The following is a 25,346-nucleotide window of genomic DNA, read 5'->3' on the forward strand; positions in this document are numbered from 1 at the left end:
TTTCTTCATGAGCACACACCCAGTTTAATAGTTTCCTGGTTTACTTAAAATGCAAATGAATTCTGTTGCTGGAGAGGATATAAAGACGTACACGTCTTGTAGCTGATTCAGACTCCTCAGATCATCCATTATGGACAAACGTTTGCTGTTGGCTCTGTTGTGCCTGCAGGTTTTCCTGCTCATCACAGCTACGGAGACGCAGATGGAGACGGAGACTCCTCAGGACCCTCCGGTAATAAGGTCCCACTTTGGAAAATACTTTTTAAAATAATGTTTTCTTTTCAATTCATTTCCTGCATTTTTGCAGGTGGTGAAAAAAGCCAAACCTCCCGGAGGAAGCCCGTGTTTGCGGAGTGGCGGTAAATGTTCACGCAGACGTGTGGTGAGGCAAAACTCAATCTTTTATGGTTTTGCGTTGTGTCTGAGAAACTGGGATACAAAAATGTATTTGTGTATTTTATCTAATAATGTTTTTTTTTTGTGTGTGTGTGTGCAATCAGTCAACTTCTACAGTTCTGTAAACTTCTTTCTTTCTTTGTGTTACAGAAGGTGCAAGCACCGACACCCAAACCTCCTTCATACAAGTAATCAATTTTTTTTACACCAACATCCAGTGTTTTTAAGTTCATTTGAACTTAAAAACATGGAAAGACTGTATATATGAAATATGTTTTAAAATGAGCCATACATTTTTTCTATTTTTTGTTGCAGCACTGGTGCCTTCAGTTCTATTATGACAACTTAAAGCCAAGTGTACACTGGACGAATCAGTGGTGTGAGTAAGCCAAATGAAAAAACATAATGATGACAAATAAACCTGGATGATGCATTTGTAGATTGATACTAGAAATTTTCTATTTCCTCTTTCTTATTCACAGTCTCTCCCACTTTCTGCTTGTCATATGGAAAGAAAAGGGAGAGCTATAAGAAGCTGGCAGATGGAGACGATTTCTCAGCTTTGCTGAAAATTGCTAATTTTATAAGAATTACTTTTGCACATGTTGCAAGTTTCTTTTCCGCATAATCTGTCAGATGGATTAACTGCATTTAAAACATGTATTTTAGACAGTGTTTTATAACAAGGAATTACAGCATTGCTCCTGTGTTTCATTATGTGCAAAGGAAGTCATGAATAAATACCTCAAAGCTTCCTGTTAAGACTTCTGCGTCTTGAATAAGCTGTTTTGTCTAAGCTTTTGTGCATGTCCAATAAAGCTTATATTTCAACTAATTTGTGTCAACATACCCCCATTTTCTTAATGTTTCTATATGTAGTAAGTTTTAAAAAAGATGTCTCACTTGAAAATATTATATTTTCCAAATCCTCTTAAAGGTTGTTACCACACAAGTTGTATTTATGAAAGATAATTATTTCTTTTCCTTTTTTGAAGGGTTAAAACACCTCAGTAATTACTGCAAAAGTTGGTTTTAAACTCAAAATGTAAACAATTACTTTATTTTTATTTGTTTTTCTGAATGCAAACAAAGAAGCTTACATGAAAATAAACTAAGATAGCTACCAATCAGCAATTAACTGGAATTAGGTATCTAAAATTGTAAAGGCTAGAAGGTAAATATACAATCTTCTAGTTACAACATTTTTTAAACATATAGTTAAAAGTCATTTTAAGTGGTCAGTTAAATAACTAAGAGTCCCAATGAAAACCTCTGTGTTCTTAGCATTATCAGTAAAATAATATTAAAAAAAACAACAAAAACAGGAAAAAACAAAAAAGACGACTCATCAATATTTGCTCACACTCTGAATGTTCAAAACTCCAAATAGTAATGTTGAGATTCAAGAGCAACATTTGGGATTTGGATTTTTTAAATCTCTGTCTTTATAATGGTTCTACATATTCTTCAATGGAATGTGAGAAGTTTAATTGCCAATGGGCAAGAATTTAAAAAGTTTGTTTATGAATTAGAAATAATCTCAGATATAGTATAGTTCAAGAAACATGCTTAAAACCTAACCTAGATTTTAAGATTCCTGAATGTAGCACAGAAAGACAGGATAGGAGTAACGGTAGTGGAGGACGATGTGCCACTTTCATTAAAGATGGAATAGCTTATAAGAAAAACCCAATGAATAAAGAATTAGAATGTGTTATTATAGAAATATTTAATTTACGAAAATATGGAAATATTAAAATTCTAAATTATTATAGTCCATATAAAAATGTATTTTTTTTTATATAATAAAGCATATGATTAATTATGGAGAGAAGGACTACTTATAAAAATTAATCAGATGGGAATAGGTGGGAAGATGTATAATTGGATAGCAATTCTTTTGCTGGATAGAAAAATAAGAGTGAAGATTGGGAATGATTATTCAAAAGAATTTAATGTGGAAAATGAAATACCTCAAGGTAGTGCAATTAGCCCAATTTTATTTAATATCATGATTAATTATATTTTTTCTGATAAATGTATAAAATCTGCACTACATGCAGATGAAGGGGCCATATGGATGAGGGGAAAAAATATAAAACATGTGGTTGGAAATATTAAGAAAGCAATTAGTAAAGTAGAAAAATGGTCTTATGGATGGGTTTTTAATTATCAGCAAGCAAGTCTTGTTTTATGGTTGTTACAAATAGGAGAAATATTGATATAGGAACAATAACATTATATGGACAACCTTTGGAAAGGGTAGCAGAATTTAAATATCTAGGACTATGGTTGGATAGTTTTTATACATGGAAAACACATATAGATAACTAAATGTAAGAAAAATATAAATCTACTAAAGGCTGTGGCTGGAAATAACTGGGGTGCAGATAGACAGTCATTATTAAACATATATAGGGCTCTCATGAGATCAACAATAGATTATGGCAGTTTTATATATGGAGCAGCATCTAAAACAACACTACAAAAGACAGATTACAGAGTAGGGCTTTACGTATATGTACAGGATCAATGAAAACGACACCCATTAATTCTCTTTTAATAGAGACTGGAGAGACTCCACTGGATATGAGAAGAATAAAATTAGCTCCAGTTTATTGGATGACAATTAAAAGTAGTAAGGAAGAAAATGTAACTTCAACAATTTTACAAAACTGTTGGGAATATTCAAAGTTCCAGAGTAATGGATTTGGATGGATTGTAGACAAATGGACTAAAATGTATGGATTAGAACAGTGGTTCTCAAATGGGGGTACGTGTACCCCTGGGGGTACGTGGAGGTATACTGCAGGGGGTACGTGAAGCTTTTCAAAATATCTTTAAAAAATCAGTAGGCTCCTCATAATAAGTCTTGAGAAAAATTATTTTGTAAAAAGTTCGATAAAATATAAATGTGTGTTCATGCACTGAATTTTATATTCAGTATTTAGTTTCAATATCCTTTAAAATAAAACGGTTTGACTGGTTTTATACCTTCCTGGTGGTCACCGTCTTCTGTTTTTCTTTTTTGTTTAACCATGCAATGTTTGCAATATGGATGTATTTGTCAGGTTCACTGATATAAGTTGTTTGGCTTTAATAAATCAGACAGTGACTTTACAGCACTGTACCTCTTTTTAATTCCAAAAACGTTTTGCCCGTGTCAGGGGGTACTTGACTAAAAATATATTTTTAAGGGGGTACATCACTGAAAAAAGTTTGAGAACCACTGGATTAGAAGATAGGAAAATAGCACAGTTTAATCCGATTAGTGTTATTCCTCCATGGCTATTTCCTGAGGTAAATGTAGACATGAGACTTCTTAAAATGAAAAATGATTGGAATTTAAATTACATAGGGGAAAAGACTGATGTATATTTAAGAAACTCATATTATAATTATCTTAAAATATATCCATATGTTTCTAAGAATTTAAAAGGATGTGTAGGAATAGGAATATATATACCAGAATTTAAAATTTACACTTCTAAAAGACTATCAGATCATCTGTTTTTACAGCAGAAATGGTGGCAGTTATACTAAGCTTACAGTGGGTAGAGGAGGTCAGACCAGGCAGGGTGGTGATATGCACAGATTCTAAAGCAGTTATGGAAAGTATTCAGGAAGAAGGAAATAATAGGAAAGATTTAGTATTAGAAATACAGCACAGTTTTTTAGATTATACATTGTTATTTGGTTCTGTTGGGTACCAGCACACGAAGGTGTAAAAGGCAATGAAAAGGCAGATAAATTAGCAAAAAGGGCTTTAGAGGGGATAATAACAATTACAATTCCCTTTGGGAAAGTGGAAGGGAAATCACTTATTAAGAGTAAAGAAATAGAAAAATGGCACAAAAAAAAAGGTGGAATGAAATGTGAAGGATGTGGAGAGAAAGAAAATGTAAAACACATATTGATGAACTGTAAAACATAAGAACCTGATGAAACTGAGAAGAATGGTTGGAAGGACAGGTCAAAAGTGGAGTCTTAAAGGGATACTGGGAAATGAAGGAAACATAGTGGATATTTACAGATTAAGGAAAGCATTATTTATTTATCTATACAATACAAAATTGGAAAAATTGAATTTAAGAGATGTAAAGTAATGCTGCTACAACTCGTGTACAGTAGGTGGCGGTATGCACCTTAAAGCTGTTTGCGATCCGCCATAATATAAAAGAAGAAGAAGAAGAAGAAGTCATCTTTTTTTTTTGGAAAAAAAGACGCCAGTTGCACTCGGTTGCAGGGAGACATCTACGCGAACGCAAAAGAAAAAAATATGCCCATGTCCCCTAGGGGGCTCCGTAGTATTCTTTCCACTGGTATCTGCAGCTTTTTATTTTTTATTGTTCTTATTTATTTATTTATTTATTTATTTATTTATTTTTGAGTTATCCGGTTTTAAGCCAGTTTTCCATCACTATTTTTAACACAATACTTTGGTAAGCTAGCTGTAGCATCGCACGTTGAGCTCATAACGGCAATTAAACTGTCGTTTACTGCAGTACCTCGCTGATCACTAGAGGACGCTCACGGACCGCAGTTTAAGAAAGTCTGATCTAGAAGTATATCAGGTGTTGGCAGATCTATGTTCAGACATATAAGAGGAAAACAGTATTCTATTCCACATCTGGTCAACATTTTTCCACTTTCTATTGAAAACAGGAAGAAATCAAATCTATGGCACATACAATGTTGTTTTGAGCTGTAACCTAAAACATGTGGGTAAAGAATAATTTGAATTCCTTTCTTTATTGCAGCTATGTTGTTTATTCAGGGAAAAACAAAGAAGTTAAAATTGTGGTCATAGGCCTTCACTGTTACCAGACTGAATGACAGATGGTCCTATATGGAGCTAAGTGGGGGTCATAAAGTTTATTAAAAAGAAAAAAAAAGTTTTGAAACAGAAAAAAGATTGAAACTAAAAGAAAACCTTCAATCTGAAAAGTAGGTTATAATCTGTTTTTCAGTTTCAGAAATTATTCTTCAGCTTCACATCTTTCTTTTTCAGTTTCAAACAAAAGGTTTTTTTACCAAACTTTTTGGCCCCAATTTATCCCCATAGTCCTAATTTTGATTCAATTTTAACTTGTAGATAGATAAGTTTGTTGTGCTGTGAAGAGTTTCCTCTTTGACAGATTTGTTGTATTTTTGTTTCACTTAAATATGTCAGGCCATAGCACCAAAACATAACCTGAGTAAATACAAAATCCAGTCTTATATTTAAACCTGTGCTATGTAAAAAAAAAAAAACAAAAAAAAAAAACATTGCCACCTAAACCCATTACCTGGTTGTTGCCCGATCTAATTGCCCTAATTGCCAGCTATCATTTTTGATAACTATCATATTGATAACTTGTCAAATGAGTCTCTCACATCTGTGGAGAAATTTTGTCCCACTCTTCTTTGTCGCACTGAGCCACTCCGGAGGTTTTTCTAGTAACATCCTGTCTAAGGTCACGCTGAAGCACCTTAGATTTTAAGTCTGGACTTTGACTAGGCCCCTTTAAAAGTATTCTTTCTTTAACATCCTATTATGTTCTTGGTTGTGTGTTTTGGATGTCTGTTCTGCTGCACATTCCATTCATTTTGTGAGCTTAAGAACCAGAGCAGCCCCAGGCCATCACTCTACCACCACTGTGTTCAACTATCTGTGAACGATGATGTGTTATTTTCAAGCTCTGTGTATCATCATCTGAAAACACCTTCCAAATGTTTCTCCACAGCACTGTAGCTCAGTCCTGCACAGTGGGAACAATGACTAGGTAATAACACTAAACGGTTTCTGTTTGTTGAAAGTTTATCAGGGTAACATGTGACACACAGATGTGTGTGTTGGAGTTTGAACTTTCATGCACCGAATCTGTCTGCTTGTAAATATTGCGTCATGTTTGTGAGCTGGAGGCTGGAGGAGCTTTCTCCAATCTCCGCCCACATGTGCTGCACCATATACTGAATCAAGGCGACCTAGTTCTGCAGAGCACAACGAGCAGACGTGTGAAAAGCAGAAAACCTACAGCTAAATCCAAACACAGTGAGTATCTTACAGATTAATATGTGTGGATTAAAATAGATAATCGTTCATCTTTTTAGTTCTTAATTCATTTCAGTTGTGAAGTCTGTGAGAAACGAGTGTTATGAAGTTTAATTTTCCATTTGTTATTAAATGAGACTGTTTTATCTTTGCTTCATATGACCTTTTGTTGCTTAAAGTAAAATTTTATCAGAGAAAATATGTTTATGAAAAATTCTGCATTAATGTATGAAGATCATTATTAACTACAGCATGACTCTGAAACACTTATAAAAATGGTTTATTGCTGAAAATGCATCAGTCCTTTTACTCTGAGAGTTTCTCAAATTGAGACACTTCTCTCAATATGTTTAGTATTTATTTAGTAAATGAAGTCCTAAATGTAGCTGCCACTACGTAAACTTGTGGTTGTATTTGGTAATTTTATTAATTCAGCATTTTCCTTTTTTTGAAAATAATCAATCATTTCATTTCCACAGTACAGTTACTCTGTACTTTGTGTTATTCATCACATAACATCTCAGTTAAAACCAATTAAGTTTGTGTTGTGATATGACAAAATATGCAAACATACAAGTATAAATAATTATGCAAGGCACTATAAAAATCACAAAGATCGTTTTTGGGAACAAGTCGTCACTATGAGTCCTTCCTTATTTTTTTAAATGACACAAGTCCTCAGAAATACTTGTGGTGAAGCAGAACATCTGACTTTGCTGAAACACTGTCATGAAAATCACTTGGTACGTTGTCAGTGTCATGTGGTGATGAGTTCAGTGATTCAGGGATTTTTCCTCCTTGTGTTTGTCCTGTTGAGTATCATGTCTCATTTAATCTCCGTGTTAAGGAACCATTTAAATAGTTTTAAAATAGACAAAGTATTTTTAAAAAAAGAGTTCTGATGATTACATCCTATACATTTCTACCAGAAGCTGCATGTTTTTTAAGGCTGTCAGGTTAGCCATTCATTTCAGCGCTGAAGTGTATGTTTGTCAGAGCGCTGTCATCTTTTTATGCCTTTCAAATGAACATTTGCTCTGCAGTAAGGTCTTCAGCAGCATGCGCTCCGGTCGATGCTCCCTGCATTGATGAACCTTGAACATTTTTGGTAGCTGAACCACTTGTGCTTTTCATGGCAGCAGTTAGCAAGTACTTGCTGTTTTGCAGATGCTCTGACTCAGGAATCTCGCTGTCACCATTTGGCTTCTATCAAAGTTGTTTTGCCAGTTTGTGGCATTTCCAGCACATAACTTCAAAAACTGACTCATATCCTCCAGGTCACCTTTGACAGATTTGCAGACTATTTATTCTTTCTGGAAGCTTCATTATATTGTAATCTGAAGTTCTGATGAATTCTTTTTGTTACATCTCAGGTAAGGTGAAATATCACAGCCATTCATCTTTTCATTTCTTGATAAACATGCCTCACTGGATTTGAAACATCTTTTCATCCATTGTTAGGTTGAATAGTCTCTTTATTTCTGATAAACCCAAACCTGCTTGGATGCTAATTTGCAACAGGATGTTGTGGTTATAATGCAGGTTAGGTCCTGCCTGGAGTTCCAAATAAAGACCATGCATTGCAACACCTCACACCATTCCAGCTCCTACTCAATGCTTTGCATGTGTAAACCACCAACTCCAGCCATTCAACTTTTCTGCACCTTAAAAAGACAAAACAGTTTTACTTGTTTATGCTCTTGCTTAACGCTTCTGGTGTTTTCTGGCCTCCCAAATCCCCTCTTCGTTTTAATCATCAACAGCTGCGGTTTCTCAGCAGCAGCTCGATCGCTAATGTTTTGTGTTTTCCTTTCCAAACTCATGTTAAGATCTACTCACCACCAGTCATATTTGTACGCACCCCTAACAAAGACGGAAGAAACACATTAAAACAAATTAATGTTCAACTGCAGTAGCATAATCTCACACTGGACAAAATATTAATTAATAGTTATTTTCAACAAATGATTGCAAACAAAGCGCTTTAGCATTTAAAAGTTGGTCAGGGTTTCCAATCAAAACCATCGGGCTTGTTTCCCTTCCAAGGCTCGGGGATCCTTACAATGGCATCATGAGGTGGCTGCAATGCCAGGATATTTTAAATGCAAGACTTCCACTTTGCCTGCAAAGAAACCTATTAGCCAGTACAGAATATGAAATGCTGCCTTATTGGCAACAGGAGATGGTACAGAATATCAACAGCTGCTCTCAAGATGTTTAAATAAAGAAATCTTCAAGCTTTTCTTCAAGCTAAACATGATCGAGTCAGAGCAGCAGGAGCTTACCGATGACCACTTCCTGAGAAAAGTTTACTGAATGAAATACAAATTTAGTGTTGTCATTTAACAGATGTAGCATAATTTAAAACACTGGGGATAAATAATTTTCATAATTCTGTGCAACAGCAGCAAAGTGAGCAGACAGACTCGCATATATATATATATATATATATATATATATATATATATATATATATATATATATATAAACAGAATAAAGAATAAAACACTGTACAGGAAGGGCAACATTTCAATAACATACTGTGTTATAAAAATATTCCATATTAGAGAATATGCAAATTATATAAATATCATCTTTCTGCAAAATAACAACCCATGTTTCAATAACTTTAACTTTCCCGGTAAACCAAGTTTTCTGCTGATAGAAAATTTTCCCAAATAAAAAGAGTGATCAAATTTGATTAAATGCACCACAGCGTGAATAAATCGAGGGGGGAGCCAGAGAATCTTAGGTATTTTGTTTTTAAGTCTCTACTTGTTATCTACTTGTTACACGTTATCTTCTTTTCTGGACTTTGCTTTTATCTTTCAGCAGAGAAGCAGATGAGCTTATGAACATATAAAAGAAACAACGGGTGGAAATATTCAGGTCTGGACAGGATAAACAGATCCTGCCAACAGCATTGGCAGATCACAGTTTAAATTCATTGACAGATTTTAACTGAACCAGAGGAAGTTCATTGTGTGCATTTGTATTACTGCAGGGCTTGCTCCACATTCAACTCAGACAAAAGAGCTGTTGTTATTTGTAAGGTCTTAAGTAATGCCATTAAATTATCTCCAATGTTTGACAGTTTCTAAATGTTGAAATATTCCACCTGTCCATGCATTCCAAGATGACTGGGCAATATGTTTCCTCTTATCATTTCTCCTGGTTTTTTTTCATGGATATTTCTGAAACTCCAGCTGCAGTTCTTAAACACAGATCTTGTCAAGGTTCCTGAATCCTTTTGGTATTTATTTTCCTTAAACCCAGCTGGTACCTCTTTCTTTGGACAGCTGTTTCCTATGGTTTTACAGTTGTGTTTGAGCCAGGCGTGCTCAACTCAGTCACGTTGCAGCACCAGAAGCGCTGTTTAATCTACAACCACTGCATGCTCTAACTACTGTATAGGTGGCGCTGTTTCTTTTGTGTCCCTCAGAAAAACAAGATAAAATAAAAATGTTTGATTAGTTTGAACAATGACAAGCACTTTAAAAAATATATTTTTTATTCTATGTGAGAGAAAAGTCGGCACAGAGTGAAGCATTTAGATTTTGTTTTTTCAAGCTGATGGTGTCAGGATAAGAACTGAGTCAGTATGTTGTTCATTTTCCAGTGGGTTAAAAGGACAAATCAATTTAAAATTATATAACTATTCAAATTGCAGATAAAAAGTTTTGTGTTTTAGAAAAAAAATGAAAATCACATCTTTGTTTTGAGTGTTTCATTCCTGATGTGAACATTGCACAGACCGTTTGTGATCTTTATTGAGTTTCCAGAATGTAGACACCATTTTCTTCCACATTTACATAAAAAAAGTTACAGATAAAATGTTTGAAGGTTGAGACAATGTAAAAAAAAAATAATCTAATAAGTTGATGATCCAAACAAGCTGCATCTGATTTTAATGGGTCTTGGAGAAGATGAGATCCTCGAATAAAACTGTAATTAAGCTGCTTTTTACAATTTCTGCCAAGACAATTTTGTCTTTCAGTTTTTTCCCTGGGAAAGTTGTGAATACATTCAAAGCACTTTGGCTCAATTGGCTTATTTTAAACTGAAACAGGCCTCCCCCCCCCAAAGTCACTTCACAACATGTAAATTATTTTGTCCAAATCCTGATGGGAATTCCAGTTCCAAATCCAAACTGGCCTGAATCAACACCAGCAGAATTTTATAAAATTAAGTCACATCTGGAACATGTGGCAAAGCTTTAACATAATCAGCCCTGATGAACTAGCGACCTGCGTCACAGCCTTTTACCCACAGGACACTTTTTGTTGTTGTTTTTCTTCTTCATCACAGAGAAATTGCCATATTTTAATTGTTTCATCACTGAGGTTCTCAAAAATTCCTAAAAAAAATATTTTAAAAAATGTCTGATCTTTAAACGCAGGTGAAAGCTCAGCCCAGCTTTTATTAGTGAGAATAATTAGTCATTTAAATCTTCCTGTAGCCAAAGTAAAGCATCTTTCTTCAAATAACACATTTATTAAAATGGAACATATTATTCATAATGTTCTGTTTGCATGAAATCAAGGGGGTTGAATGTTAAGCATCATATTTTCTTTTAATCAAAACATTACAGAAGTTCTCATAGGGTTCAATACTGAATGTTCATCATGTTAAACTTCTAAATGTGAAACAGTTATTAATCACTGGAATGAAAACAATGAAAGATGAAACTTTCATATTAAAAAATACTTATATATAAATACAGAAATATATTTTTATATCATCTGCTAAACTTTCTTGGGAATCTAAAAGTTGCAGCAGAATGGCCTTTTGGAGTGAAAAACTGCAATAAAGTCCCTTAAAAGGCATGTAAATTATTCTTCCTTTTCTCTGCAACAACTCTCTCCATTGGACATGCACGACAAGCCTTGTTAAAATAAAGGAAATCATTCTTCAGATTCAGTCATTTTAACTTGTGAATAATGGGATAGATTTGATGTTTGGGAACCAGTACGACTTATAGAGTTATGGATGTATGAATCCATAAAAAATGAGCAAATCAGCTCCTGTAGCTGATTTGCTACAGGAGCTAAAATGTTAATGCTACAGATTGCTGTTTTTGTTCATTGGCCAACATCATTTTAAACATATTAAATAAATCTTGTTGCAACAAACTGTGATTGCTTCAATATTAAGAATAATTCAAAATGTTCTGTCACCTCTTTCATAGCAACCATGGATGTCTCACATGAGGTCGACTACTACTATCACGAAAACACCAGCTTCAACTACAGCTATGAGGATTATCCTGCCTTGTGCGAGAAGGGCGATATCCGGTCCTTCGCAGCCTTCTTCCTCCCCATCGTGTACAGTGTGTGTCTAGTTGCGGGACTGACGGGAAACATTCTGGTCCTGGCCGTCTACGCCTACCACAAACGGCTGAAGACCATGACGGATTCTTTCCTGAGCCACTTGGCTGTGGCCGACTTGCTGCTCCTCTTCACGCTGCCTTTCTGGGCCGCTGACGCCGCCAGGGGCTGGGAGTTGGGGGACGCCGTCTGTAGGATTGTGTCGGCCTGCTACACGTTGAACTTCACCTGCTGCATGCTGCTGTTGGCCTGCATCAGCCTGGACCGCTACCTGGCGGTTCTCAGAGTGCAGGGTGGAGATGACAGAGGCAGGCTGCAGAAGCTTTTCAACAGGAGGCATTGCTGGAAGTGGTGCTCAGCTGTCTGGGGAACGGCCTTCCTGCTCGGTCTGCCTGATTTAATCTTCTCAGAAGTGGTGTGGACATCCAATAGGAACATTTGCATTGCCATCTACCCTTCATCTATGGCTCGGAGTGGTAAAGCTGTGCTGGAGGTGGCCGAGGTGCTGCTGGGATTCCTTCTTCCTCTCCTGGTCATGGTGATCTGCTACTGGTCTGTCGGCAGAGCGCTGAGAAACCTTCCCATCGAGAGTCGAGGCAAGAAGTGGAGAGCCCTGCGTGTTCTCCTAATAGTAGTGGGGGTATTTGTTGTCACTCAGCTGCCATACAATGTGCTAAAACTGCACCGTGCCGTAGATTCAGTGTACATTTTTGTAACCCATTGCCAGACAAGCAAGGTACTGGATCACGCGACTCAGGTGGCAGAAAGCCTGGCTCTCATTCACTGCTGCATCAACCCGATCCTTTACGCCTTCATGGGGTCCTCCTTCAGGCAGCATATGGCAAAAGTCGCTAAGAAGTTTGGACAAAAGAGAAGGAAGAGGAGCTGGAGGACACAAGAGACTCCAGCAGATGGCGAAGAGATGGATATGTCGTTTAACTCTCATACTGCAACCCAGGAGACAAACTCATTCTCAGTTTGAGTGAATCCAATGGTTCTCCAGCTGTGGTTCAAAGGCCTTTAATGGTCTTTAGGTGTCAGCCTAAAGGCTAATTATGTTTCATGTAGAGCTACTAAACCACAGCCAAGAAGGAGTACTTCTTTATGCAAAATTGGACTTTTGCTTAAAAAAGAAACTTCTTAAGAGAAGTCAAAGGAGAACATTTGAGAATTCAAATATTGAACTGAAGTGGAAAATGGTGAGCAAAGAACAAGTAGTGGCTACTTGTTTTGGAACAGTCAAAACAACAAAGACTGTTGTTGTTTTGAGGGATATGATGGCGCTTTGGTCGTTTTGTACATGGATGTCAGACTTTTTGAGGTTCAAAGTTAGAGAAGCAACAATAAAACACTTACTAACACACACAAATAAAAACACTCTCAAATGGGTTGGGACTTTATTCTCAGCTCTAAAATCTGAGCCGAGAATAAATTATGCTGTTGAAATCAAACAGCATAATTTTTGTGCTGAGTGACAAGCTAACCACTAATAGCAATAGAAGTGTAAACTTGGTGTATAACTTCACAATTTATGTATTCAATAACTACATGAACGTGTTTACTGACAGAGGTGCTTCCATAATCTCTGTATGGAAAAAGTATGAAAGGCAAATTGCCAGAAGAGCAAATAAATAATTTGATATTGCATGTATGAGCTTATTTTCAACGCACTGCAGTTATATTGAATTTTTGAATTGATTGTGGTGAGAAACCCACTTTCTCACTGGGAGCCCTTACTTAAAAGAAACTACCTGTTTATTTTTGCAACTTAGATTGGGAATGTTTTTCCCCTCTGCTTTTTGTAAAATAAATAAGCTAAAAAAATCTAAATCTTGTTTTGTTATTGTTTTGGTACCAGTGGCAGGAGAGTTTAGGAGATTTTAAGGTTGTTTTATGTCCTTCTTATTGAAACATAAAGTGTTTTATTACTAAAACTAAAAAAAAAAACTAAATCAAAGCAAATAGTTAAAATTGGGTTCTTGCTAAAATGTCTTTTTATTGTTTTCTTTCTCTGGTAGAGGTTGTGTCAATTTAGACATCTATGAGAAAGACTTGTTCTCTATTATGCTGCATCAGAACACAGTAATCCCAATAGCATGCTAACCTGCTAAGCATGAAGGGATAGTTATAATAAAATTATAACACGTTTTTATTTGAGTCTAAAGTAATGGACAAACCACAATTCTTAATCTGCATGGCCTTTGTTTGCCCGTCTTTGCTGGAACACCATTTAATGAACTGATGCACTTACATATACAAAGTGTTAGTCAGAGATTTTTCTCCAGACTTTCACTGGAAACATTTGCCTCCCATTCAACCCACACAGTTTAAAGTATGCACAAGGTAAAGTTTTTCCATTTTAGATTCTCTAACAAGAACAGGCTGTTTTTTTAGAAGAGGGTTACATTCTGGTAATTAACTGCTCATTTTAATTATAATCAGCATGAGCAAATACACCAGGTCTCCTTGATGGTGCACATATGTCCTCCTGCTAACCAGACACACATGCATGCACCTCTCAATCTGAGTACAGCCTGTTTGTCTTTCTGGGTTGCTGTTGTTGAAATATTTTCTCTGAGGTCGCTTCAGTTTTCAATTTGATATTTGATGCTGCAGCAAACAAAACAAGAAATCCTTCATAGAGGTTTGACATCCTGAGGGATTTCTATGCCAAACGGGAAAACCTCGTCATTTCCTGGACTGTTTGAACATCTGAAGAAGAGATTTCTGCACACGCCTTGAAATTCCTTCTCAGATAACAGCAGCAACAACAACACAACTGAAACCACTTCCAGTAACGTTGTAGGAGTTGATAACGAACGTTTTCGAGCAGAGCGTTGGGAGTAGAAGCGTGTAGTTTAACAGTAGAGGAATGAGGTTTAAATATTTACTACGCAGCATATCGCCCAGAATCTGCTGCAATCTGTTGTTTTACATTCGAGTTTGTTTGATTACAAAATCTCTTCATATAAACACCATTTATACAAACACAGGCCATTAAACCCTAAATGATTAGATTAGCAAGAAAGTGTTTTTTTCCGTGCTGGATTCCATCTGATTTGGGTCAAATGATGGGCTATGCTTCAGAAGGTTGTTTGTGGAAACCATCTTCCTGAAGCTAAACAGACCCAATTTTGGGTTTGAAATGTAAAAATATAACTAAACACAGTTATACATTTTATAACATTTTCTGTCAAAAACAAGTCCGTCACGACAAAAGAAGCATTTTCCTATGCCTGACAGTTTTTCTGCTTATAACATTGCAGTGCTGTTAAGATACTGTATATTTTTAGGCCCAGTTTACTTTAGTTTTACCATTTATTCAATACGAATACCCTGTGATGCTCAGAAAAAAACAGAACTATCAAAATTCTGACTGAAACAAAGGGTTATTACCTTTGTAAAGACTTAATACCTACAACCCTGTGCTCATGTTTACTTCATTATCGAGCATTTAGATGTTTTCCTCCTCACGCTAAGATGATTTTTAAAAATTAGGAAGCTGTGAAAAGCTTCTTCATCAAGTTTATGTAGCAAAAATGTTAATAAAAGAAAATATGGATTTTCTAAATTTATTTTTTGATAAGCTGAAAATTAAAAGATTCTAGCTAAGATTTTCTCAAAATGATGTCAAGTTATCTAACAAAGTGTATAGTTTGTTAGACTATACGGTGGTCAATATTATATATAAAAAAAAGTCTATTTGTGATTATTTTACTAGCACAAAAAAAATGTAGTGGTAAGAGCAAAGAAAAGTGCATATAAACAAAATAAGTTATAAAGTCACAGCAAACATGAGAAAGTTTGAAGTCTTTGTTTTTGCAACTTATGTGCCTCTCAACTCAGTTTATAAAATGTATTTTTACTTTTATTTCTCAAAAACAAAAAACTAAAGTGATTAACAAAGTCAAAACTGGAACAATGGGAATATCACACAGCAAATCTGCCTCCAACACAGCAACACAAACAGTCCCACCATTGAACTTCAGTCAGGAAAAACTATTTTAAAAAATGACTATGTGCAACGAAACATGACTTCTTTTAATTAGAAAACATAAATACACAGAAATGTCATTCAGGGCTCTGAATAGTCATCAATTTAGAAAAATGGCAAACTCAGTTATTTAAATGAAGACATTTAACCTAGTTTCAGTTACAAAACACTAGAACAAATAGCTTTTTTAACTTAAATTAAGAATAAAATGTAGTTAAATATATACAGCTGTGAAAAAGGGAGGCATAAACTGGCAGTGTCATTAATATAGAAAAAAGTTTCTGGCTTTCCCCCCCCCCCCTCAATAATAAGTAACAAAATGACACCAAAACATTTATTCCTTAAATATCAGATGTTTCTGAATCAGAACTGTAAAACAAATGATGCTTTTCAATTAAAAAAAGAGCTTGGATTTCCAACCTTGGTTGAAATAAAGAAATAAAACCAGCCGCAAAAGAATAAGAAAAATAGGCAAAAAAAAAAAAGCCTGTGGATGAGGAAAAATATAATGAGGCTGTAGGATTAATCTTACTTTACTTCTAAGACACGTTATCTGTCTGGAATTTTTTATTTACCCAGAAAACCATTAAAGTCTTAGTAAAGACATCAAATGTGGCTTCCTTAAAAATATGTATATATTTGTTGAAGAACGCATTCAGGTGCCAGGTGTCATTGACAAAAGTCACTGTATCGTGTCTGATGCACAGCTGTGCAGTCTAAAGATGTGTCTTTTTTTGTTTTAAGGCAACAATATGAAGCACTGACTGTGCAATAACAACATAACAGGAAATATTTCTTGGAGGTGTGTGAAATGAGGGCAGCAGAGTTGTGGCAGGCAGCAGAGATCAGTAATTGAGGATCTGCACATCAAACAGGTCACACACTCCTGCACCATCATCCAGATTGAAGCTGTAGTCTATACCTGTTCGTAGGAACAACAGAATCTGTGAGGTAAACTGGGAAATATGTCTGTTATTACAAACACATTCAATGCATCACACACTTTCAGACATCAGAAAAATCCCCAGGAAAGAAAATCTGGTGCCAGTTTCACACTGCGCTGCAGACCTCCAAGGTTTATATTTATCTATCTATCAGAAGAGTGCCATGGCTGAGTATGCCTTAATAGTTAGTACTCATTTTAGATTTCTAAAAGACATTTTTGGGGTAAAAATGACCAGAAGAGTATCCAGTAAAAGTCATGTTTAGATGCTACTGAGAATGTAGGAATAAGTTGCTGCTTTTCACTGCGCTGGATTTGCTGAGATACATGTGGTATTGATAACATAATCATGATCATCCATCTTATTTGACAGATTCTCTAAGCACATGTAGTCTGCTAAAGTTCGGGCTGTCAGATTTTATCTGTGGCACAAAGTTATTTTCCTTTTAAGTGAAAGAACGTACAGCTTTACTCGATTCCAGAATTTATGTTATCTTGATTAAAACCAGATAACATGGTTTTAATCAAGTTCTGAAATGATTTAAAGCTATTAGTCCATTGTGTCATATAACATAAAGCAAAATTTGAAGACTGATAGTACATACACCACTAAAAACTAAACAAAAGTATGTGTGTGTAAAACAAATGCATACAATCCTGGTAAAAGGGCGACTTCTAACAGACCAAGATAGTTACAGACCAATCAGGTTTCTTTAAACTCTGAGGTATCCAGATCTAACTAAACAAATTCAGAGGTTTGTGATGTAGGTGTTATAATCCTCACCATTAGAAGACATTAGTTCATCAATAAGGTCAACAGCTCCTATGAGAGAATAAAAAATAAAAAAATTAAATAAAGATTTTACTGATTTAGTGTAAATCAATCCACCCCCACCTTCCACAGTCAAACAGGTTTAATAACCATAAACGTCTTTGTAACTCGTATTGTGCTTCCGAGTTTCAGGTGTGACTACTCCTGTTCACTTTTTCAGTTCATTGTACCCTGAGATACAGCGATTAAAACATAACTTTAAAATAATAAATGTACACCAAATTAGCAAGTCCAAGGTTACTGAGACACTTAATGATTTACAGGATCTGATGTTATTGACTGGCATAACTTTATCAGTTGGGTTGCTGCTTGGTTCAAATATAGCTCAGTTGGCTCCAACCACACACTATATTGGTCTTCATTCATCCTCTTTTCTAATATTTGTTGCTAGGGTAACGGGTCAACAAATTCTGCTTCTGCCCAGAAGAAGCGCCTCAGCTGACTCTTCAATGCAAAGCAGACTCATTGTTCACCAACTCCTACTCTTCAGAAAGAGCCTGAACCTAAAGGAAGCAATCCAACTCCATCCACTGAGAACCATGACCTCTGACTATACCTTGTTTACTCAACAACAATTTCTGGTGAAACCTGAAGAGTTTTTGTTGCGAATGTACTGTAAATTTCTACGAAAATAGCGAATATTTTCTCTGACAACGGCACAATTTGAGAATAGTTCTAAAACGTACCGGTGTCTGCTGTCTTATAAACAGAATATAACTTTCATCCTTGCTTTGAATTGCTCCGGTGTATCTTTTCATCATCTGTGAAAAGATTCCCACACCAGACATGGTGTCTCTGCTGAGACATCACCTTGAGATCAATTTAGGGTATCATTTTTAATGTGCACAAAACAAAGATGATTTTAGCAAAAAAAACTTTTGCCCTTTTTCTAACAAATCTAGATGGATCAGGTTTGGCTCAAAACGTTGTTAGGTTTAAGGCCATTTTTGTAGCTGATTACCAATTATGTTCATGACAAAGACAGAGGAATTTGTGTCTTTTTTTTAAACTGGAAATGAGTGTAAGATACCAAGCACAACATATTTAAAACAATGTTTACATGGATATGAATATGGACTAGTTAACAATGAATACAAATGGATAATAATTACCGGTAGCTTTTAATGTAATTTTGTGCTGATAAAATTTGATCCAATAACATTAAAGATGGGAGAGGTTTTCCAACCCATTAGAAGGGTTTATATTGGAGTGTGGTCTTATCTTATGATCACTGTAAATTCTTTAAGCAAGCCAGCGAAGCAAACATTAAACCACCCATGATCGCTATCTCTGCATGTGGTGTCCAGCAAAGCGCCTCACCCTCTCTGTCGTCCCTCATGCTGTCAGCGCCTGCGCTGAGCCGCAGCAGGCTGCTAACGTCCAGAACAGACTGGAACTCTGGATCCTCCAGGTCTATTTGATGCTGCTCCAACACTGCTGCTGCTGACTCGCTGTGACACTCTGCAGAAATATGATAGCAAGCAGGAATGCTGTTAGAAAATTCACTTCCGAATGTGCTTAAAACCTTTTCCAACTCTCATATCAATCCTAAAACTAATTTAAAACCAGCAGGTAAAGTACTTAAGTTGGTATATACAACCGGAAATTTTAACAGACTAGGACCTCAGGACTTTTTACCGCAATCTATAGTTAGTCACAGTTTCCAGCACCTTGTTGTGTAACAGCAAGAAAACAAAACTAAAAATCTTCTGTTTTTGCCATTTCCTCATTTATTCCGGTAATAAAGTTCTGCATCGGTTTCACTTTGAGAATGGCATCAGCTGAACTTGCATAATTACAGAAACACAGGCAATCAAACTGTTAATGGAGAAATCCCTTTCACAATGGAAAATAATGGTTTCTCATGACTTGTGGGAAAAATCTGGCCACTGCAGAACAGTAAATACAGCAATTATTAAATATGTTAATAAATTTATGCAACTTTCTCTCCAAACAAATAAAAATGGCAAAAACAATAGCGCTCCAAACGAGAGCATTAACAACTAAAAGTTAATTTAAAAAGATGGTAGCTGTAATTAGGCAAACATTTATAATAGAAATCCCCATTGTAAGGTCTGACCCCTGGAGTTCAGTTCACATAGATGATCAAGCTACACATCATGACTCTCAGAGTACTTTCATTTTAGTTGCAAGACATTGTCACATCTCACTTTCCTGTCCTGGCATGTTAAAAAAAAAAGCGGTGACATCTGATATTCCTGGGATGAGTTTTGTGACTTGTACCATAGGAGATCAGTCCAGTCAGGTAACAAAGCTGTGTGTGCTTTCAGTATACACTACAGGGAATACAGAACCAAATAGGTGTGTGTACATCTCAGCAGCACATCCCTGAATCCTCCATGTTATCACTTTACAACCACAAACTTATGTTTTACTGAGATTTTAAGGTGTACCTAAACACAAAAATCAATTCAGGTTTTTTCTATTTTATGGTTTAATAAAAAAAAATAATTAAAAAAATAATTCTGAAGTGTGTGCAACAATTCCGTAGATTGTTACACTTCCGTAACAATCTACACTTCCGTAGATTGTTACTTCTGAAGGACTCTAATGTGGCAACTCAAACATGAATATGCTTGGACACCAACCGGCTCTTGTGTTGTAGCTGTGGAGCTCTCTGCCAGTATTTCCCTACAGCTTCCTCTAATGATCTTCCATCAACTTGTAACAACTCGGCTAAAGAAACATACATCTCCTCAGCATGATGCTGACATCACCATATTTCACCATAGGGGTAGTATGGTCAGTGTGTTGTAAGATTTGACTTTTTGCGGCTTTTTCTGCCCAGTTATGATTTTTTTCTTTTAGACTCTTTTCCGAGAAGTGACCAACAGACCCGCTATCAGCAGATTGTCTCACCTCAGCTATGAATCTCTGCAGCTCCTCAACAGTCACAATGGGGTTCTGGTTAATAGCCTCCTTTCCCAGCCTGTTAGTTTAGGTGTCTGGTCAGGTTATGGTAGGTTTGGACTTGTGCCATAAGATCTCCAAATCTTGCATATTTTTAAACCAACTTATCAGCAGCTTTATCTCCGATCCGTCCGCTGTGTTTTTTGGGTCTACATGATGCAGTCTGTTGTTAAATGTTTTCTAACTAATGTTTCACTTCTTTACAGAACAGCCAGATTTATACTGAGTTTAAATTACACACAGGTGGGATACATTTTTTAATAAGGTGATTTTAAGTCAGTTTGCTATATTCGATTTTATCTAGGCATATAAGAGTAAAGGCAGCAAATTACTTTTCCTTCTGCTTGATATTTATGCACTTCTTTGTGCTGCTTACATTTGAGGTTGTGCACCGCACACTAGCTTAGCCTATAAATGTCATAGTATTCAGTAATTGTTTATACTTAACAATTGTCCCCATGCAAACAAACAATAAAGAAAGAAAGTTCTAGTCGCTGTGGTGGATCACACGTTGAATCCACTTCAAGCACTCAGTCCTTTTTAAATAATTTCCAACGCTTACAGGAAACATGTAGAGGATTAAAATTTGAAATGAATATTTAGTCACTCACCCATTTGCACGTCACCAGGGGTGGAAGATGGAGTCAGCTCTTCATCTAGGTCTGGCAGCACCATCTGCTGGTCTGAGGAGACGGAGTCCTGGCTGCAGGAGAAGGTGGGGTTGGGTGTAGTGGCAGCACAGTTTAGGAGGGGGAACTTCTGCAGGCTGGCGGGCGTGCTGGGCGGGGTTGGCATCAGACAAATGTCGTCGGTGGGTGGTACAGGAAAGACCACAGGGACTCTGGAGCCGGACTCTCTGTTGATGAGCATCACTTGGATGGGAGCAGAGTGGCTCCGCAGGTTCACTTGGTATTTCTTCTGACCACTTTTACTCTGTAAAAATGATCATGAGCTTACTGTATCAAAGAAACTTCATCAACAGTTTTATATATATTTAGTTTTCAGGAAACACCAAACAGCCTGCAATGAAAGGTCTGCTTTAACACAACAAAAAGCTGGAAAGAACCTTTTAAATGTTAAACTTTCTAGTCAATGTTGTCATAAGGGAAGAAAATGTTAATTTCTATTCAAGCTGGTAAATCACTCTACCCTTTCAGGACGTGGCACCTCCAGCTGGGTTCCAGAGGGAGCCACAACAGCCAGAAGAGTGTCTCCACTGAAAGAATTGCAGATGTCCTCGTGCGTCACAAATTTATAGGTGGAGAGATGTTAAAGAAACAGGATTAACTTCAAGAGAAAAAAGGAGACAATTAAAGGGAAAAACAAAGGCTTTAGGCATTGTGAGAGTCAGGGTTAGCCTGGCTGCTTTTTCACCGAATTTCATTAGTGATTATATTTTTAATCCTCCTTTTATAGCCTTTTTCTGTTCAACGGGAAAACAATGCTGACAGAATCCGACAGGGGTTTCTTTCATGTGAGACGAATTAAATGAGCCTTGGAACAATTCAGAGTTAAAACGTCAAAACTATGTCAACTTTTCTTGGAAAGAAATCAAATGAAAAGCCTCTGTGACAAATGTAAACACTTGAGGTGAAAAAACAAATCTGAAATTTCTTTTAGCAGTGTTAGAAAACAGGAATGAAATGTTGGAATGTTAACAGGAAAAAATAAGGATTAACAATTAAACAAAAAAAACATTAAAAAAAAAGAAACAAAGAGCCGAAGGATATGCACAGATGTCTGGATCATGGTTGAGGTGTTTGATGTTCTCTTCCACCCAGGCCTTCTGGTCATCCAGCTCCTTCTCTTGAACCTCGAGCTCAGAGATGTGGGCTTTTAAAACTCTGATCTGCTCCAACATCTCCTGACTTTGGCTCCCGTTGTTCTGCCCCCTGATCACAGGGGGGGCGGGGGGGAAGAGGGGTTTTAGAGAATGTAGAACCACTGCTTGTCAATTCTAACTTAAATATTCAAAGATCAAAGATTCACCAGCCTGCAGTTGCCCTTTCGGGTTTGCTCATTTAAAAATAAAAAGCAAATATTTGCAAACCTCCACTGGATTATGTTCTTGTTTTTCTTCTCGATTAGCCCCACACCTTCCAGGACGTTCGTGATGTCATAAATCCTCCTCTTCTGCTTCACTGCCAAACTGTCTGCAGCCTGTTGATTCAGGCAAACAGAGACATAAGTCGCCCGCATATAAGAGGCGTTATCTAAAAGCAACACACGCACAACACTGAAATATTGCCCAAATCCTCCCAAGAAAAAAAAAACAGCTTATGCTTAAAAAATTTTTTAAAAAACACTGGCCTTTTCTTAAATAAAGTAACAAAGGAGGAGGGAGGGGAGAGAGTCTAAGAAACATCCACTGTAACCATTAACCAGGTTTGGCGCGCAAGAAAAGAGGGAAAAATAGATTCATGGATAGAATTGGAAGATAAAGTTTAATGGATGATTTGCGAAGCTTGTGCTAATACATGTTAACATTTTAAGCAGGATTCCTGAACTGAAGATGCAATGCAAAAAACCTAAAGTTATTTGTGGGGCTTTCTCATTAAAAACATTTTCATACCAGCTTCACTACAAAATTGTTGCCTTGTGCTACTGAAAGCAGAACAGTGCTACTGAAAGCAGAACAGTAAAGTAAAGCATATTATATTGAAGAATTCACCTGTCAATAAGACAAAGTTTGACCCTAATGGTGTCTTAATAAATTTTATTAAAAATGTGTAAGCCTATATTTACCAATAAGGCACCTCATATTAAAGGTTTTTTGATGTGCAGAACAGTAGGATTTCAAAATGTGTTCTTTTGGCAAAGTGTATTTTGCCAAATGTTCTCTATATTATTTTACCTTATCATTCCAAGTACAAGAACTTAAACACAACTTTATATTTTGTTGTGTATAAAGACAACATTTTCACAAATTACAGCAGCTAGTCAGGATTCACAACTCAAGTCCCCAAATACTTTGGTAATTTTTTGGAATTCACTTTACCTCTGTAAAAATATATGAAAGAAGGGCTACTTTTACATGAGTACAAATTTTGACTCCAATAATCAGTCTATACGTTTCGTTAACGTGAATTCCAGGAGGAGGGAAAATAATTTCAGCTTACTATTTCAATTTACCTGTAGAAAAACGTCAATCATTTTTGCCTTTTTCTATTACAGAAATGGGTAAACAACGAAGATCTGTGGTAAGGATTTTGCATTTGGCGATTTCTGGAACAACAAACTGACTTTTTGAAAGTTTCAGATTCTCTCAAATACAGCATGCACAGGAATTCACATTCCAGTGCTAAAGATACTCAACCTGTAAACAATAAGTTTGATTAACATTTCATCATACTGCAAGTTGTTTTGTTTACAGTTTGTTCTTTCATTTGTTTTTGACGGCTTTACAATGGGCTAATCCTAATGGCGGACTCCTAGTGCACCTGTTCCATACATAAATACACCTGACGACTTGTGTCGGACAGCCCTTTGTTAAAACTAGCAGCAGAAACTGCGGGGCAGCACAGCACCGATCAACCTTCTCCCCCCACCCCCCAATATACACTCAAATAATGTGAAAGCGTCGTCTCTCGGTGTCACTGACCACTTTTAAATCAAGAACGCCATCCTTAGCTTCTTGCAGTAGACTGACAAACTTCATCGTGAGGAGCCCCAAACTTTTTTCATGGCGACTCGAGGTCGAGCGTTCAGTCACCGTCCTTTCCAACTCCATCTTCTCTCTAAAAAGAGAAGCACCCACTTTTTTTTGTTTGTTTGTTTTAGTCAGTTACTTGCGTTTAACTACAGATAGCGACCATTATTCTCAACTAACAGATAACACGTCTGTTACCTTAACAGGACCAGCATTTACGCTGCCTCTGTGGTCTTTTTAAATGAACGGACGTTACGTTGAGTTACGGTTGCCATGGCAACCCTTGTCCACCTCGTGCCCTCCTCCCCTTAGACTCCGCCCCCAAACAATACGGAGCCAACAAATCAAATAATTTGACCCAGTTTAAGGCAAGTATTGCAGAAAATACATTATATACTCCATAAAGGTTGACATACTAAAAGTGTTACTATAAATATATAGCATGACAGAAACACTCATGTTCATAAATGTATGTAAAATGTACATTTTTAACTAGTCACAACATAGCTTTGCTAAGCAATTATATATCCTACGTTTCGACATTAAACAAATATATACTGTTTTAAAGTTAGCCTTTACAATACTTTAAATTATAAATTAGTAAAACAAGCATTTGCAATTTATTGTTTGGTAGGAAAGACGTTTCAATATCCCTTTATGATTTATTTGTAAACTGCCAGGCTTTTAACACTTTTGAACTTAAATCCCTGCTGCATTCTTATTTAAATTATACTAGAATGCATGAATTGGGACCTCTATCTGACTATATAATAAAACTATACAAGAATTAACTGGATTACTGTAAAGGGTACTTAACTGATTTCGTTTTGGACTTTGACTAGGACACGGTAAGCCATTTAGGGTCACCATCCTGAGGTAAAGTGAACGTCCGTCCAAGTTTGGTTGTCCCTGCAGAAGGAAGGCTTACCTATAGCATGATACTCCCACTGCCGTGTTTCATAGTGGGGACAGTGTGTTCAGGGTTTTAAATTCTCTGTACATTTTGACCAAGGCACATTTTTCACAGGTGTATATTAATAGCTAACTTTGTTGGACCACATTACTACATTGTATTGGACTAAAATTAATTGAGTTGGACAAAATCACATTCTTTACATTTCATCTTATAAAACTTAATTTGTTGTAAAATAGTGCAATATTAATCAAATGAACTGTGAGAATAAATAATTATCTTTTCAATATAATGTGTCCCTTATATTAATCTTCATAAATGTATCTC

At 36.3% G+C, this 25,346-nt stretch overlaps 2 protein-coding genes across 2 annotated transcripts; one reads left to right on the plus strand and one right to left on the minus strand.

Moving 5' to 3' along the window:
• The first annotated feature begins 3,163 nt into the window (after nt 1-3,163).
• Nucleotides 3,164-13,593, plus strand: LOC102230328 (atypical chemokine receptor 4-like). The gene is made up of 3 exons (XM_023335229.1): nt 3,164-3,169; nt 6,295-6,430; nt 11,619-13,593. Exons 1-3 carry the CDS (start codon nt 3,164-3,166, stop codon nt 12,737-12,739), a joined length of 1,263 nt encoding a protein of 420 aa, XP_023190997.1. The 3' UTR covers nt 12,740-13,593.
• A 1,985-nt stretch (nt 13,594-15,578) lies between these two features.
• On the minus strand, nt 15,579-24,321 carry LOC102230065 (transcription factor E2F5-like). Its single transcript, XM_014474310.2, has 9 exons — nt 24,305-24,321; nt 24,059-24,194; nt 22,508-22,617; nt 22,188-22,349; nt 21,607-21,715; nt 21,069-21,390; nt 18,847-18,987; nt 17,479-17,517; nt 15,579-16,673 (listed from the first exon to the last, which is right to left on the minus strand). The coding sequence occupies exons 1-9, from the start codon at nt 24,319-24,321 to the stop codon at nt 16,597-16,599; spliced, it is 1,113 nt and encodes a 370-aa protein (XP_014329796.1). The 3' UTR covers nt 15,579-16,596.
• Nucleotides 24,322-25,346: the final 1,025 nt, after the last annotated feature.

The sequence above is a fragment of the Xiphophorus maculatus genome, chromosome 6 (genome assembly GCF_002775205.1).
Source record: "Xiphophorus maculatus strain JP 163 A chromosome 6, X_maculatus-5.0-male, whole genome shotgun sequence".
In the NCBI taxonomy this organism is placed as follows: Eukaryota; Metazoa; Chordata; class Actinopteri; order Cyprinodontiformes; family Poeciliidae; genus Xiphophorus; species Xiphophorus maculatus.